This window comes from Zalophus californianus, chromosome 17 (genome assembly GCF_009762305.2).
Source record: "Zalophus californianus isolate mZalCal1 chromosome 17, mZalCal1.pri.v2, whole genome shotgun sequence".
Taxonomy (NCBI): domain Eukaryota; kingdom Metazoa; phylum Chordata; class Mammalia; order Carnivora; family Otariidae; genus Zalophus; species Zalophus californianus.
The window spans coordinates 48,448,926-48,464,524 of NC_045611.1; the positions used below are offsets into that span (position 1 = coordinate 48,448,926).

Genomic DNA, 15,599 nt, shown 5'->3' on the forward strand with positions numbered 1-15,599 from the left:
CGCCCCATCATTTCTACAGAGCTCATCATTTGGATTTTTCCTGATTTCATTCCAGAGATTAAATGTCAGCATCCCCCCTGTGCCGGGAAATCTTCTGTAAGAAATAGGTGACTCTGATAGGAAATCTCGGGTGAGGAGGAGGAGGAGGAAAGAGAGTTCCAAAGGCTCTAAGAGGACCTTAGAAGGAGTTTGCAGGGTTTAAGGAATGTCTGCCCTCCCTTCGGAATGAAATCCAAATGTGACCACCTCTTTCCACAACCACCTAGCCCCCCACCCCAAGTATTTCCATGGACTTCATTTGGTCCCCAAGACCCGTGCTTTCACTCTTGCCCCTGTGGTCTGTTCCCATGGTGGCCAGATCACGTCACCCCCCGTTCACACCCTCCGATGTGACGTCCTCTGTTGTCCTTGGAGTAGAATCCAGCCCCCTTCCTTTGCTCCATACTTCCTTCACATTTGTTCTCAAGACCTCCCTGCAGCGGGGAGTATGTCCAAACTAGTATCTTCCAGCAGTCTCGATCCCCTTGCCCTGCCTTATTTTTCTTCATAGCACTTGTCACCACCCACCATTATATGTTTATCTTCAACACTGGATTCCCAAAGCTAGAACCATGTGCTTCTTCGGTGGTGGGTGTTCCGCTAATATTTGTCAAGTAGGTAAATGGGTTGATGGACAAACAGAATGGGCAGTGACTGCAATGGGGGGATGCAGGGCAAGGTGGTGGGTGTCTTAGTCTCTTTGTGCTTCTGTAGCAGAATACCACAGACTGAGGGCGCTGATGAACAACAGAAATTTATTTCTCACAGTTCTGGAGGCTGAGAAGTCCAAGATCAAGGTGCCAGCAGATTGGGTGTCTGGTGAGGGGCCTCTTCCTGGTTCGTAGACAGCCATCTTGCTGTGCTTCATGTGGTGGAGGGGGCGAGGGAGCTTTGTGGATGGAACAGCATAAGGGCACTAAATCCCATTCATGAGCCTCCACCCTCATGACCTCCTCGCCTCCCAAAGGCCCACCTCCTAACACCATCACGTTAGGGGTTAAGGTTTCAGCAGATGAGTTTGTAGGGGGGACACAAACGTTCAGTATGTGGCAGTGGGCTGGGGGCTGGGCGGGGAGGGGCCTCTGAGGGCCGGGTGAGGAGTATGGATGACAGTGTAAGGAGAGTGGGAGTTGTTGCCGGGTTTAAGCAGGGCTGCTGTGACCGAGGCTGTCGTTTCTGGGGTCCCTCGGGCGACTGGCTGAGCTTTCCAGTCCTGAGACATGGTGATTGGGGCAGGAGCAGGGCAGCGAAGGTGGAGGAGGTGATCGATTCCAGAGGCATTTGGGGAGCAGAATCAGGAGAGCTTGAGAATGGAAGCGGTGAGGGGAAGAGGGATGTCAAGGATGACGCTGGGGAGAGGGTGGAGGCTTCCGCCTGGGATGACCCTGGGGGACGGGTTCGGGGCTGAGTTTGCTGTGTGTTGATGAGGAATTCAAGGACCCATTCATTCTAGTCATGTGCAAAGCGCCCATCTCCCGAGCTCCCGGGGACCAGGGAGGAGTCACACACCTGAAACCTGACCTCCAATGCCCCCGGCCATGGAGGGTGGGGACAGTGGACAGACGAAACCCCTAGAGGGGCACTGGTTCTGAATCCCAAGGTCAGCTAAAAGCCAGGGCCTTACCTTCACTGTGCCTCCATTTCTTCACGTGTGAAATGGTGGGAAGGATGGTCCCTTGGACAGGGTTGCTCTGGGGACTACGTGAGCTACTCTGGGTGGGGGGGGACCCTGAAATGGTAACCACGAGGTACGTACATGCTGTGTGAGGGGAGCCTCTGCACCCATGCGAGGTTCCGTGAAGCACAGGGAAGGAGACCTTTCTCTGTCTGGGACACTCTGGGAGGCCCCCGGAGGAGGGGGGACATTCCTGGTTCTTCAGCAGAGGAGACACAATGCATCCAGTTGGCCCTGCTTTTGCAGGTTTCATTGCGGAGGCAGAGAAGCAGACAGATGTTTTCCAAACTGAGCTAAATGCAGTGGTAGATCCAGGGGTGTTGAGACTGGGGGGTCCAGAGAAGGTGCCGCAGAGGATGGAGGGTGCAAGGGACCCTGTAGGGGTGGGTGGGATCCAGTTCCGCAGGGCAGAGTGGGACGCCCCGGGCAAAGGCCGTGTTCAGTGATATGGAGGCCAGAAAACAGCTGGGTGAGACGGCTTGAGGCCCAGGAATATGGTGGGGAACAGTGGCAGCCCTGGGAGCCGGTCAGAGAGGACAAGCTTGGTCAAAATCCAGCAGTGTTTGTTGGGAGCCCCTGTGTAGCTTCTGGGGTGCACCTTTAACCAGATAGGCAGAGAACTGGTAATTTAGTAGGAAAGCTAGTCCATTAATGAGCAAACAAGCAGGGTCATCTCTAGTAGGCACAAAGCAGGATATGAAACAGGGTAATGGGTAATACGAGTGAGAGGACCCTGGGGTCAGGGTAAGTGGGGTCTGGAGGCCGCCGTGGGGAGGGCTGAAGGAGTGAAGTGTGAGCTAAGCCTCAAATGGTGAGGCAGAGCTATGAAGGAGCACATGCAAAGGCCCTGGGGTGGGGGATGAGCCTGCTGTGTTGAAGAGCAAAAGACAGCCACTGTGGCTGGAGCCGAGTGGTTGAGGGAAAAGGGCATGAGGCGAGGCCAGCAGGCAGGTGGGTCTCAGATCACCTAGGGCCTCTTGGCCGGGAAAGGGATTTGCTGTAGGTGCAGTGCAAAGCCACCCAGGGGTTTTTAGCAGGGGACTTTCCCTTTGGACTGTGGGGTTCTGAGTAGTGGCTGGGGGGGCCGGTGAGGTGGCTGATGCTGTTGTCAGGAGAGAGACTCTGATGGTCAGGGCCTGGACGGGCGGATGGACAGAAGTGGACAGATCTGAGTTGTGTTTTGTTAGCAGAGCTGCTGCCCTTGCTACTGGAGGAGATGTGGAGAATTCGGGAAAGGGAAGAAGTGGGTTAGGCCTAGGTGCTGGCCCAAGGCCAGGTGTCTAGAGTGGGGGAGGAGGCCAAGGAGCAGAGCAAGGGAGGGAACAGAAAGGGGCTGGGAGCCCTTTAGGGAGGAAGTGGGCTCCTGGCACTGGGCCTAGGGACCCGCAGCGCCCCTCTGAGCCCCGATTGTGAAGCCACTGCCTCCTGCTTTCTGAAGGGGAGACTCAGGCCCCTATGGAAGGCATTCCCCGGGGCGCACCTCCTGTGGGTGCATCGAAGTAATAGGATTCCTGTATTAGCTGATGTCGTTCCTGGCAGTTCACATATTAGGCATAAGAGTAGCAAGTGCATAAGAAGGGGCAAGATGCTCCTTACTCTCACCACCCCGGAATTCGCAAGGGTAGGCCCCAAAGCCAGCCACATTTTGGGCCCATGCCGCAGTTTGCCGCCTCTGGATTCTGCTTCGGGGCTGTGCCCGCTCTCTGCGCTCAAGTCACACTGGGGCTGGTGCCCTGTCCCTCACCCCATGGTAGCTGTTTGACCCGTGCCCCAGTTCTGTCCACACCTGTATTACCCCGTGTGCTCTGTCTCAGCCGCTTCCCTGTGAGTGTGTGTCTCCTCCCAGGCTAGTGAGCCAGGACCTCTACTTTTTTTTTTTTAAAGATTTTATTTATTCATTCGAGACACAGAGATACAGAGAGAGAGAGAGCACGAGCAGTGGGAGAGGCAGAGGGAGAAGCAGGCTCCCCGCTGAGCCAGGAGCCAGACATGGGGCTCGATCCCAGGACCCTGGGATCACCCTGGGATCACAAAGGCAGATGCTTAACCTCGTGAGTCACCCAGGCGCCCCCAGGACCTCTACTCTTATTTCAGCCCTATGGGTCATCTCTGCTTGAATTTGGAGTCAGTTCTGGGGTCTGGTGGAGGCCTGGGGATAGTCAATATGCCTGGAAGGGGTCTCCTGGGAGCCAGGTTCCAACGCCAGGACCAGGAGAGCTGTGTGAGACATCTTGCCCAACCCCCATTCCCATTTTGCAGATGAACAAACTGAGGCCCAGAGACGTGGAAACCCCTGCCCGAGGTCACCCAGCAAACTCAGGGCAGAGTCGGAGCTCCCCATTCCCGCCCCGGGCCCTTTCCAGTGCCTTGACCTGTCCTGCCTGCTCGGTCATGCACGTGCCTCGAGGGAACACCCCTCCCCCGTGTGTCTCCGCTCCTCCCTACGCTGTGTCCAGGGCATGAGTCTGTCTGCCTGCGCCCATATGCCTGGTACATCACTGGGCCAGCCTGTGTCTTAGCACGTGTGTGGGTGTGGCGTGGTGAGCACAAGTCAGCGGTGGCATACATGGGGCCCGATACAGTGCCCACGTGTGCCGTGTGTGGCAGGAACGGTGTGCGAAGTGCTGGCTTTTTCCCCATCTTCTGTCTGGCCCACAGCTCAAGGCCAGCTAAGTCCGCTTGAGCTGGAGCAAAATGATCCTTTTGGATGAGGGATTCTGGGTATGCCTGGCAGACACTAACCCAAACCCTTCTCTCTGTCCCACCCCACCTGCTCCCCACCCTCACCACCTTAGACCTGGACCCCAGGCACTCCTCCCCCACTTGAGACCACGTGCAGCTCCCCCCGAGGTCATTCTCTCGGTTGAGCTGGGCACCAGTCCTGTGTCTGGGGGGTGTCTATGCACATGTGTACGTCCCCAGGGCCTACCGGTGGCAGGGGAGTCAAGGTCCCATCTCTGCGTTACAGTCCCCCAGCTCCGGCTTCACTGATGAGTGCCTTTGCCCCTCTGAGACTCAGTTTCTCCATCTATAAAATGGGGCTAGTAGTGGCCCTCCGTGAGCTGTTGGAAGGAGGATTCAAGGTAATCCATAGAAAGTGTTACCTAGCGTAGAGCCTGGGGCAAAGTCCGTGCGTAGTAAATGCTCCATGTCGTAAGCCGTCAAGATAGAAGAGGATACCAAGGCCCGAAGAGAGCCCTGAGTGGGTCAGCGTCCTGGCATCTCCGCGCCCACGTCAGGCTCTCCCCACGACCTGGTGGCGGGGAAGGTGGGAGCTATGCAGGTCCGTGGGGGGATTTAAACAGCAGGGCCTTCACAATGAACTTGACAGGATGAGGAGGGGCGGCTGGGCAGGGAAGGACCACAGGAGCCTCGTCCAGCAGACGTGAGATGACAGGCCCCGATTCTGGGCCCAAGGTGCCATTCTGGAGCGAGTGCGGGCTCCCGGCCCCTTCAGTCCCCCTCCTTTCTCTTTGCCGGCCCCTCGGGAGCTCTCTCTGTGCGTGTCTCCCTAACTGCCCGTCTGTCTCCCTGGCCTGCCCCGCTGCCCCCGCCCTGCTTCCCCTCCAGCAGAAGGCGGACCTGGCGGTGGCGGCATTCACCATCACGGCCGAGCGGGAGAAGGTCATCGACTTCTCCAAACCCTTCATGACCCTGGGGATCAGCATCCTCTACCGAGTGCATATGGTACGACTCCCCTGAACATGTGGAGGCTGCGGGGCAGGGGCTGGTGGTGGGGCTTATGCCTCTGTCCCCAAGGGAAGCAGAGGCTGCAGGCTGGACCGCGATGGGCCACTCAGGCTTGTGGGCGCCTGGCGGGGCACGGGTTGGTGATGCACGCCGGTCAGGGTGGCTCCGGGCCTCATGCCCTCTCCCCGCAGGGTCGCAAGCCTGGCTACTTCTCCTTCCTGGACCCCTTCTCCCCTGCTGTGTGGCTCTTCATGCTTCTCGCCTACCTGGCCGTCAGCTGCGTCCTGTTCCTGGCCGCAAGGTGAGTCCACTGCCTGCTGCCCAGGAACAGGCACGGGTTGGGGCATCTGTGACCGACCCACACATTCTGTCCTGGCCTCCACGCCGGGCCTCGGGTTCCCAGGCCCTCCTCTGTCCCTCTCTCCCAGTCTGTGTGTCCTGTCTCACCCTGTGGCTCTGACTTTTGCTCTGCGGTTCTTTCTCTGGGCCTGTCCCCTTCCCACTCTCTCTCTCTTCCTCTGTTTCTCTGTATCTCTCTGTGCATCTCTTTCTGCCTTTTCTGTGTGTCTTTGTATGTGTGTTTCTCAGCCTCTGTGTTTCTTTCTACCTCATCTCTCTGTGTGCGTCTCTTTCTGCTCATCTCTTCTCTCTTTTCCCTCCTTTTCCTAACCGGTCCCCCATCTCTTCTCATCCTGGTGTCTCTGTCTCTTTCCCCTGTGTCTCTCCTTTTTCTCTCTACCATGGCTCTATCCGCCCCTCACTCACATGTCTCTCCACAGGCTGAGCCCCTATGAGTGGTATAACCCCCACCCATGTCTGCGGGCGCGCCCCCACATCCTGGAGAACCAGTACACGCTGGGCAACAGCCTCTGGTTCCCCGTGGGGGGCTTCATGCAGCAGGGCTCGGAGATCATGCCCCGGGCGCTGTCCACGCGCTGCGTCAGTGGAGTCTGGTGAGCGGCCTTCTGTCTGTCCCACCCTGGGCGGGGAGGGCCCCTTCTGAGGCCTGGGTGGATTCCAGTCCCCCTCCGTCAGCTGTGTGACAGGGAATGGGGTGGGGAGAGCTGAGCCCCAGCTCTGCCCCCTGCTAGCTGTGTGACCTTGGGTAGGCCACATCCCCTCTCCATGCCTCAGTCTCCTCACCTGAAAAATGGGGATGAAAATGCCCATGTCTCAGATTGTAAGGATTCAGCTGGGATGTTATGCAAAAGTGCTTCTGCTGACATGAGAATTGTACCTGGAACGGCATAAGCACGGCTGTTCCTGGCTTGCATGTGCCCTGGCGGTCACGGAGACCTGGGGCAACCTTCACTGTCCAGGGACACCTGCTCCCTCAAGTCCACTGGGGACCCCAGTAACTCGGACAGAGCGTACTTTATCCCCGAGCTCCAAGAAACCACATGTCAGAGAGCCGACACCGTCAACTCATGTCTGTTTGGCCCACCACTTTTTTAGAATTTTGAATTAGCAGCATTTAAAAATTGGGCAAATTCACTCACAAATCCAGATTTCTCACTCTTCTTGAAAATTCGGGGGCTCGGGGCGCCTGGGTAGCTCAGTTGGTTGGGCAACTGCCTTCGGCTCAGGTCATGATCCTGGAGTCCCTGGATCGAGTCCCACATCGGGCTCCCTGCTCAGCAGGGAGTCTGCTTCTCCCTCTGACCCTCCCCCCTCTCATGTGCTCGCTGTCTCTCTCATTCTCTCTGTCTCAAATAAATAAATAAAATCTTTTAAAAAAAAATTCGGGGGCTCCGGTAGTGCCAGATGAGCCGGCATTCTCCCGGGTTCATGCATTAGAGCACTGAGACCAGGCACCCCCCCAGGCCACTCGCTCTAGTGCCGCCCGAGCCCTGCCCTGCTCCCCGGGCCCTTCCTGAAAAGCATTTCTTCCTCACCTCATCCCTATCCCTGAGAATTCATGCTTCAACAGCCAGGCAGCAGAACCTTCTCAAGCCCCTCCTGGTGCCAGGCACTCAGGTGAAGAATCCGGCCTCAAGAGGCAGACAAGCCGAGCAGAAAGAGCTAAACAGATAAACACAGGAACATCCTATTTGATCCCAAGAATAGATAAAGCCCAAAGACAGTGTCTAATTCAAAACCCATTCAAGACTAACGTAGAGTGGGTGGCAGGTTTTGCTCTGCCCACTAAGTGGGATTGACTGCCATAGAGCAAGTTGTTGGCGTTTCGCTTGGTCCACTGGCTTTGCACCTTTTGAGTCTTGATGACATTTTTTTTTTTAAGATTTTATTTATTTGACAGAGAGATACAGCGAGAGAGGGACCACAAGCAGGGGGAGTGGGAGAGGGAGAAGCAGGCTTCCCGCCGAGCAGGGAGCCCGATGCGGGGCTTGATCCCAGGACCCCGGGATCATGACCTGAGCCGAAGGCAGATGCTTAATGACTGAGCCACCCAGGCGCCCCTTGATGACATTTTTTTTTTAACATCTCGGGACTGGCATCGTTCCGAGTGTCACGTACCTTGTATCAGTCTCCTATTGCTGCTGCAACAAGTAAGACAGGTTTAGTGGCTTAAAGCAACATAAATGTAGTCTCTTACAGGTCTGGAAGTCAGAAAGCCGAAATCTCACTGGGCTCAAGTCCAGGTGGGGGCAGGGCTGGCTCCTTCTGGAGGCTCTAGGGGAGGATCTGTTTGCCTGACTTTTCGAGCATCTAGAAGCCACCTGCATTCCTCGACTTATGGCTGCTTTCTCTGTCTCTGAGCTCCTCCTTCCACTTATAAGGACCCTTGTGATACCACTGGGCCCACCCAGATAATCAGGGATAATCTCCCCATCTCAAATTCTTTAACTTCATCATATCTGCAAAGGCCCCTTTACCCTGTAAGGGGACGTACTCATGAGTTGCAGGGCTTCGGATGGAGACATTTCTGGGGGCACGGGTCCTTCTGCCTACCACATACCCCGGTTGCAATTAAAGCAAACAGGGCACGCGGGAGAGAACAGTAGGGAGTGTGGGCGCTCAGGGAAGCCTCCTTGAGGAGATGACATCTAGGCTGAGTGCTAAAGGCTAAAACAGGCGTCCAGGCCCAGGAGATGGAGGAGCATTCCAGACGGTCTATGGAGGCACGTGGCCCTGCTGTGACAAATCTGGCCGAGTCCTCAGGTCAGGTGGCGGACTGGTGACCTCCTCTTTGCAGACCGTCCCCTCTGCTCTTCTGTCAGGGACCCCTTCCCCTGCCGGGCATTCTCTGCCTGTACCCATCACCATCACCCCGGAAGCCTCCAGTCACACCCACCCCACTGGACTTTGACCCCAAGCTCACTCTCTTCTCCACCCAAAGTCCTTCCACACCTTTACTCGGTAACTCGGTCAGTGGAGGTCTCAACAGATGTTTCCTAGTCTCTAACTGGGTCCCCAGCATGATGACACAGCAGTCCAATGCCACTAGCCTAGGGTACTTGGCTGCCAGTGGGGCCCGAACTTGCCTCCTGGACCCTTCGTCTTCAGGGCCCATTGGGGCCACAGCCCCCTACAGCCGGACCCAAGGGCTCGGCAGCATTCAGGACAGCCCCGCCTCCAAGTCAATGCTTTTGAGGTTCTGCCTGGCCGCAGCCCCACCCTCCCTGCCCCCCTGCCCCCAGGCACTCCTGTATTCCTTGCTCCTCCCTCTTTCCTGTTCTCTGAAACCTGCCTGCTTTCTGGTCCGTCCATCTCAGGTAGGCTCCTAGGCCATGCCTTCAGCCACTCTTTAGCCATCGTCCTCAACTCCTCCTCAGGTCCTCCGAGTCCTCCCGGCAACCTCAGATCTAGTCCTTAGCCTGGCTGCTCCTCCCCCTCCCCCTCCCCCGGCTCCACCCGGGTCACTGGGGACCCCTTTACGATGTGTCCAATACATGTTATTAGCTACCCTCCTTCTAGAAACTCCTCGCTTCCAGGCTCTTGTGGCCTTCTGGTTCCGTCCTTCCTCTTTGGACCCTGTTTCCTTGCACCAGCAGGTGACTGCCCTTTGCCTTCTCTCACTTGAGCTCCTCCCTCCACATGGGTGATGTGTCAGTGCCTGAAGACCCAGCACTTTTGTTTTGCGACAAATGTTTTGCGACAAATGTATTCTAACATCTGCTTTCCCACCCTGATGAAATTCAAGGGTAATATATCTACTTACACACCTGCCTACACATGATTAAAAACAAATCCGTAACATGCCCTGATTGCAATACAAGGGAGAGAAAGGGAAGTGATCTATGGTAGAATAATAGGATAGCAATGCATCAATGCTTGGGAGGGGCTATCCCGAATGACAGGAAGCAGGGGTCAGACAGCCGCACCGACTTATAGCAGGTGCATCGGGAATGAGGAGAAGTGAAACCATTTAATAGAATTGTGTCTACACCTGAGACTTGACACTTTAAAATGGTTGGTAAATGAGTGTGTTGATACAAATACAAATCACCATGAGCGTGGTGATTTCCTAATACAACTTTTCCAAGAGTCTTGATTTGGTGATTCAGAAACCGTGAGCACGGCTGCCATCGGAGACCTGAGTTCCAAACGGTGAAGGGTTCTTGGCAAAGTTTCCAGCACAACATCCAGTCGTTCCTCAGTCTGAACAACAGATGCGTTTCTAGAAACTCTGGTTTCTGTTATAACCATGCAAAAACATTGTTAGTTTTTATGTACCAAGGAGTTAGGCTCAGAGAGTCATGTACTGGATTTTCCCTGTTGTTTAGACTGGGCTGCGTTGCTGGACACCTGCCCCCATCCACTGACACCAGGAGCCATCAGGGCGCCCCATGCCTAACCAAGTGTCTTCCTCAAACACCTCCCAGGGGGCTTCCCTTGTGCTTCGAGAATGACACTGACCGAGTCCTCCCCTCCAGACCCTTCCCATGCATGTCCAACAGACATCCCCAAAACAACTTGTCCAAAACAAAGCATACATCGTTGCTTCCAAGACAGACTCCCCCTTCTGTGTCCCCCTGCTCTGTCCCCACGAGGAGTGACCTCACCCACCCCCCTCCCCTGCAGTCACCACCACCGGTCAGCCACACTGTATCCTTTGGGTCGAGGTGGTGCCTGCCTCTGTACCAGGCGCTGAATAGTTTTGTCTATTCATCCCTCTGTCCTCCATTCCATCCCCACCCCAGGGCCTAACTTGGCGCGGTGCATGTGTGCTCAGCGAAGGTTAGCTGCTTGCTGTCTTCATGATGATCCACCCTGGGAGTGGGTGGTCTGGGAGGCCCTCCCAGCTTCCCCCACTGTCTTCATGCCCCACAGATCTGTATCGTCTGCGGGGAGCCTGGCCACTCTCACCTGCCAGGCAGGAGGACAGAGAGGGTCAGGGTAAGACAAGCTGCTGCTCTTGGGCTCCGTGGCGCAGTCAGCAGGTGCCTCTTCTCCCAAGTCCCCAAGACAGTGAGCACATCCACTGGTACGGCTCTTATTCCATGCCAGCTGTGGCTCACACTCTTACAAGTGCCCTGCGTGGGGCGGCCCGCCGTGGTACTTGCACCGCAGATGAGTCCAAGGTCACACGGCGAGGCAGTGAGAGAGCCAGGATTTGGGGATTTTCCAGAGATCTTTCTATTATTGATTTCTTGTTTAGTTCCACTGTGGTCAGAACATTCTCCGTAGGATTTTCATCCTTCAAAATTTATGGAGACTTGTTTTATGGCTCTGCATATGGTCTGTCCTGGTAAATGCTCACTGTGCGGCTGTTGGTGGGTGCAGTGTGCCGTAAATGGCAATTAGGGCCAGGAGGTTGACGGTGTTATTCCAGGCTTCTCTGTCCATACTGATTTTCCGTCTGCTTGTTCTATCAATTATTGGGAGAGGGGTGTTGAAATCTCCACCCATAATTGTGGAGAAATCTTTTCAGTTCTAACAGTTTTTGCTTCATGAATTTTGAAGCTCTGTAATTAGGGGCGTAAATGTTTAGGATTGTTATGTTGTTTTGATGAAGTGATCCCTCCGTCATTATATAATGCCTCTCTTTATTCCTGGTAACATGCCTGCTCTGAAGTTACCTTTATTTGATATTAATATAGCCACTCCACCTTGCTTCCTTGCTTGCTTTCAGATTTATTTATTTTAGAGAGAGAGCAAGAGTGTGTGTGTGTGTGTGTGAGTCGGGGGAGGGCCAGAGAGAGAATCTCAAGCAGACTCCCCACTGAGCAGGGAGCCCAATTCAGGGCTTGATCCCAGGACCCCAGGATCATGACCTGAGCTGAAGGCAGATGCCTAACTGACGGAGCCACCCAGGCACCCTTAAAGTGGGTTTCTTATAGGCAGCATAGACTTAGGCCTTGGAGCAGGGTTTGGCAAACTTTTTCGATATTGGGCCGGATAGTAAATATTTTAGGCTTTGCTGACCACCCAGTCTCTGTCACAACTACTCAGCTCTGCCCGTACTCAGCAGCCAGAGATGATACATATGTGAATGAGTGTGGCTGTGTTCCAATAAAAATTTATTTATGGACACTGACACCAAAATTTGAATTTTATATGTCACATGTCATGAAGTATTGTTCTTCTTTCAGTTTCTTTTTAAACGTTTAAAAATGTGAAAACCATTCTTAGCCTGTGGGCTGTGCAAAAAGACAGCAAGACAGATTTGGCCTGTGGGCCATTTGCCAACCCCAGGCTGAGATCATTTACGTTTAATGCAGTTACTGTTATGGTGGGGTTTAAATCTGTCAACTTGTTACTTGTTTTTAATTTGTCCCATCTCTTTTGGCTCCCTTTTCCAACTCTTTTCTTACCTTCTTTTGGACTTACTGAGATTTTTTAGGATTCTGTTTCATGTCCACTATTGACTTATTAAGCAAACTTTTAAAAAAATTTTTTCTCAATAGTTGCTTGCTCTGGGTTTACAATATGCATCTTTAATTGTTACAAAATACTTTTAAGTAACATGCTACTACTTCACATAAAATGAAGATCCTTAGGGTGCCCGGGTGGCTCAGTCGTTAAGCGTCTGCCTTCAGCTCAGGTCATGATCCTGGGGTCCTGGGATGGAGCCCTACGTGGGCTCCCTGCTCTGCGGGAAGCCTGCTTCTCCCTCTCCCACTCCCCCTGCTTGTGGTCCCTCTCTCGCTCTGTCTTTCTGTCAAATAAATAAAATCTTAAAAAAAAGAGTGACGATCCTTCCAGCAGTATTCCGTCTCTCCCATCCTTTGAGCTACTCTTATCATATGTATTACTTCTATTTATCTTTCAAACTGCACGACATATGAGGTTTATATGTGTGTGTGTGTTTGCTTAAGCAGTAAATGTCTTAAATTTTTATTTTTTTTAAGGTTTTATTTATTAGAGAGAGACAGCACGAGTCGTGGGGCAGAGGGAGAGGGAAAAGTAGACTCCCCACTGAGCAGGGAGCCCGATGTGGGACTCGATCCCAGGACCCCGGAATCATGACCTGAGCCAAAGGCAGATGCTTAACAACTGAGCCACCCAGGCGCTCCATCACAATAAATGTCTTTTAAAAGAGATTTTTTAGGGGTGCCTGACTGGCTTAGTCAGTGAAGCATGCAACTCTTGATCTCAGGGTTGTGAGTTTGAGCCCCACATGGGTGTAGAGGTTACTTAAAAACAAAATCTTTTTTTAAAAATGTGAAGAGATTTTTTAAATGAGGAGTATGTCTTTTACATTTACCCACACTTCCAATATTTCTGGTGTTCTTCATTGCTTCATGTGCATCCAGATTTCCATTTAGTATTATTTGCCTTTTGCCTGAAGAACTTCCTATAACATTTCTTTCATTTTTTAAAAGAGATTTTATTTTTAAGTAATCTCCACACCCAATGTGAGGCTAGAACCCACAATCCAAGATTGAGAGTCGCACGCTCCTCCAGCTGAGCCAGCCAGGCACTGACCACCCCCCCATAATATTTCTTGAAGTGCTGATCTGTTGGCAGTTAATTCTCCCAGCTTTTGTTTGTATGAAAAATTTGCTAGTGTATTTTCTTCTTTGGAGGATCTTTTTGATGGATATAGAATACAAGATTGACAGGTTGTTTTTCCCTTTCAGCACATTGTTGCGTGGTCTCCTGACTCTCTGACAAGAAGTCTGTTGTCACTCTTATTTTGATCCTTCATGTATGTTTCCTTCCCTTTGGCTGCTATTTTAAGTATTTTATTTTGGGTGCCTGGGTGGCTCAGATGGTTGGGTGTCTGCCTTCGGCTCAGGTCCCGCATCGGGCTCCCTTCTCTTTGAGAGCCTGCTTCTCCCTCTGCTTCTCTCTCTCTCTCTCTCTCCCCCCCTCTGTCTCTCATGAATAAATAAATAAAATCTTAAAAAAATATATTTTTTATTTTATTTTTTTAAGATTTTATTTATTTTTTTACAGAGAGTGAGAGTGCACACAAACGGAGAGTGGAAGGCAGTGGGAGGGGGAGAAGCAGGCTTCTCTCGGAGCAGGGAGCCCAATGCGGGGCTCGATCCCAGGACCCTGGGGTTATGACCTGAGCTGAAGACAGACGCTTAACTGACTGAGTCACCCAGGCGCCCCACTTTTTTTTCTTCAAGATTTATTTGAGAGAGAAAGAGAGCACAGGAGGGAGGGGCAGAAGGAGAAGAGAATCTTAAGCAGACTCAGCGCTGAGTGAGGAGCCTGATGTGGGGCTCAATCTCATGACCCTGAGATCACGACTTGAGCCAAAACCAAGTCCGATGCTTACCAGATGGTGCCGCCTAGGCACCCGTTTTATACTTTCTTTTTTCAAGATTTATGTATTTATTTGAGAGAGAAAGAGAGAGTTCTGGCTGCTTTTAAGATATTCTTTAGGGGCCCCTGGGTGGCTCAGTCGGTGAAGCATCTAACTCTTGATTTTTCTCAGGTCATGATCTCAGTGTAGTGGGACTGCCCTGCGTCAGCTGCCACGCTGAGCACAGAGCCTGCTTAATATTCTCTCTCTCCCTCTGCCCACCTCCCAGCTCATGTACTCCCTCTCTAAAAAAGAAAAAAAAAAGATATTCTCCTTATCACTGGTTTTCAGTGATTGATTACAATGTGACTTGATGTGTTTTGTGTGTATGTGTGTTTATCCTACTTCAGTTTTATTGAGCTTCTTAGATCAGCCAGTTTATAATTTTTATCAGATTTGGGAAAGTTTTGACCGTTACTTCTTCAAATACTTTTTTCTGTTATGCTCTTCCTTTTCTCTCCTTATGGGACTCCAATCACATAGGTAAAGACCACTTGATATTCTTCCTCAGGCCACTCAGGCTTTGTGCTCATTTTCAGTCACTTTTTCCCTTCTCTGGCTTCAATGTGGTTAGATTCATTGCTGTCTTCCAATTCTCTGTTCTTTTCTGCTGCAGTTTCTGATCTATGTAATCCCTTCCAGTAAAATTCCCCATTCAGATGTCATATATTTAATCTCTAGATTTTCTATTTGCTCCTTTTTTATATTTCTCTCTAATTGCGTTCCAGTGTTTCTTTATAGCCTTGAGAATTCTGAATATATCTATAATAGCTATTTAATACCCTCATCTGCTAATTCCATCATTCTGCCAATTCTGGGTCTATTTCAATTGAGTGATTTTTCTCTCACAGTTTCCTGCACCTTTTTTTTTTTTTTAAGATTTATTTATTTGAAAGAGAGTGCGTGAGGAGGGGCAGAGGGAGGGGGAGAGAGAAACCTTAGCAGACTCCAAGGTGAGCACAGAGCCTGACGTGAGGCACGATCTCACAACCCTGAGATCAGACCTGAGCTAAAACCAAGAGTCAGACACTTAACCAGCTGCGCCATCCAGGCGCCCAATATCTGGTAATTTTTTATTGGATGACAGACATTGTGAAGTTTACATTGTTTACGTTGTTGAATGTATTACTTTAAAGAGTCTTGGACTTTCTCTGACAGGCAGTTAAGTTTCTTGTGGATAATTTTGATTCTTTCCAGGACTGTTTTTCAGCTTTTTGAGAGCAGGTCTGGCGTGGCCTTTATTCTAGGGCTGACTTAACTCTGTAATGTGTTGTCCTTTGGGGTCTTTGCTGAATGTCTCACATATTCAGTGAGATCTCACTACTCTGGCTGGAGAGAGCTCAAAAAATTCCTGGCCCTATGTGAACCTTGGGAATTGTTGTCTTTGTTTGTTTAAGACTTTATTTATTTATTTGACAGAGAGAGAGAGCGAGAGCACAAGCAGACTCCCCACTGAGCAGGGAGCCCAATGTGGGACTTGATCCCCGGTCTCTAGGATCATGACCTGAACTGAAGACAGATGCTTAGCTG

The 15,599-nt window shown here is 51.9% G+C and overlaps 1 protein-coding gene across 3 annotated transcripts in view; it reads left to right on the plus strand.

Moving 5' to 3' along the window:
• Nucleotides 1-15,599, plus strand: part of GRIK5 (glutamate ionotropic receptor kainate type subunit 5) — a 52,952-nt gene that overhangs the window by 28,263 nt on the left and 9,090 nt on the right. For 2 of the 3 annotated variants that reach the window (XM_027618902.2, XM_027618898.2), the window contains 3 exons: nt 5,285-5,401; nt 5,596-5,705; nt 6,184-6,357. In XM_027618902.2, the coding sequence (XP_027474703.1) occupies nt 5,285-5,401; nt 5,596-5,705; nt 6,184-6,357 (401 nt within the window). The remainder of the gene's footprint in view (nt 1-5,284; nt 5,402-5,595; nt 5,706-6,183; nt 6,358-15,599) is intronic. The other variant, XM_027618901.2, reaches the window with a different exon arrangement.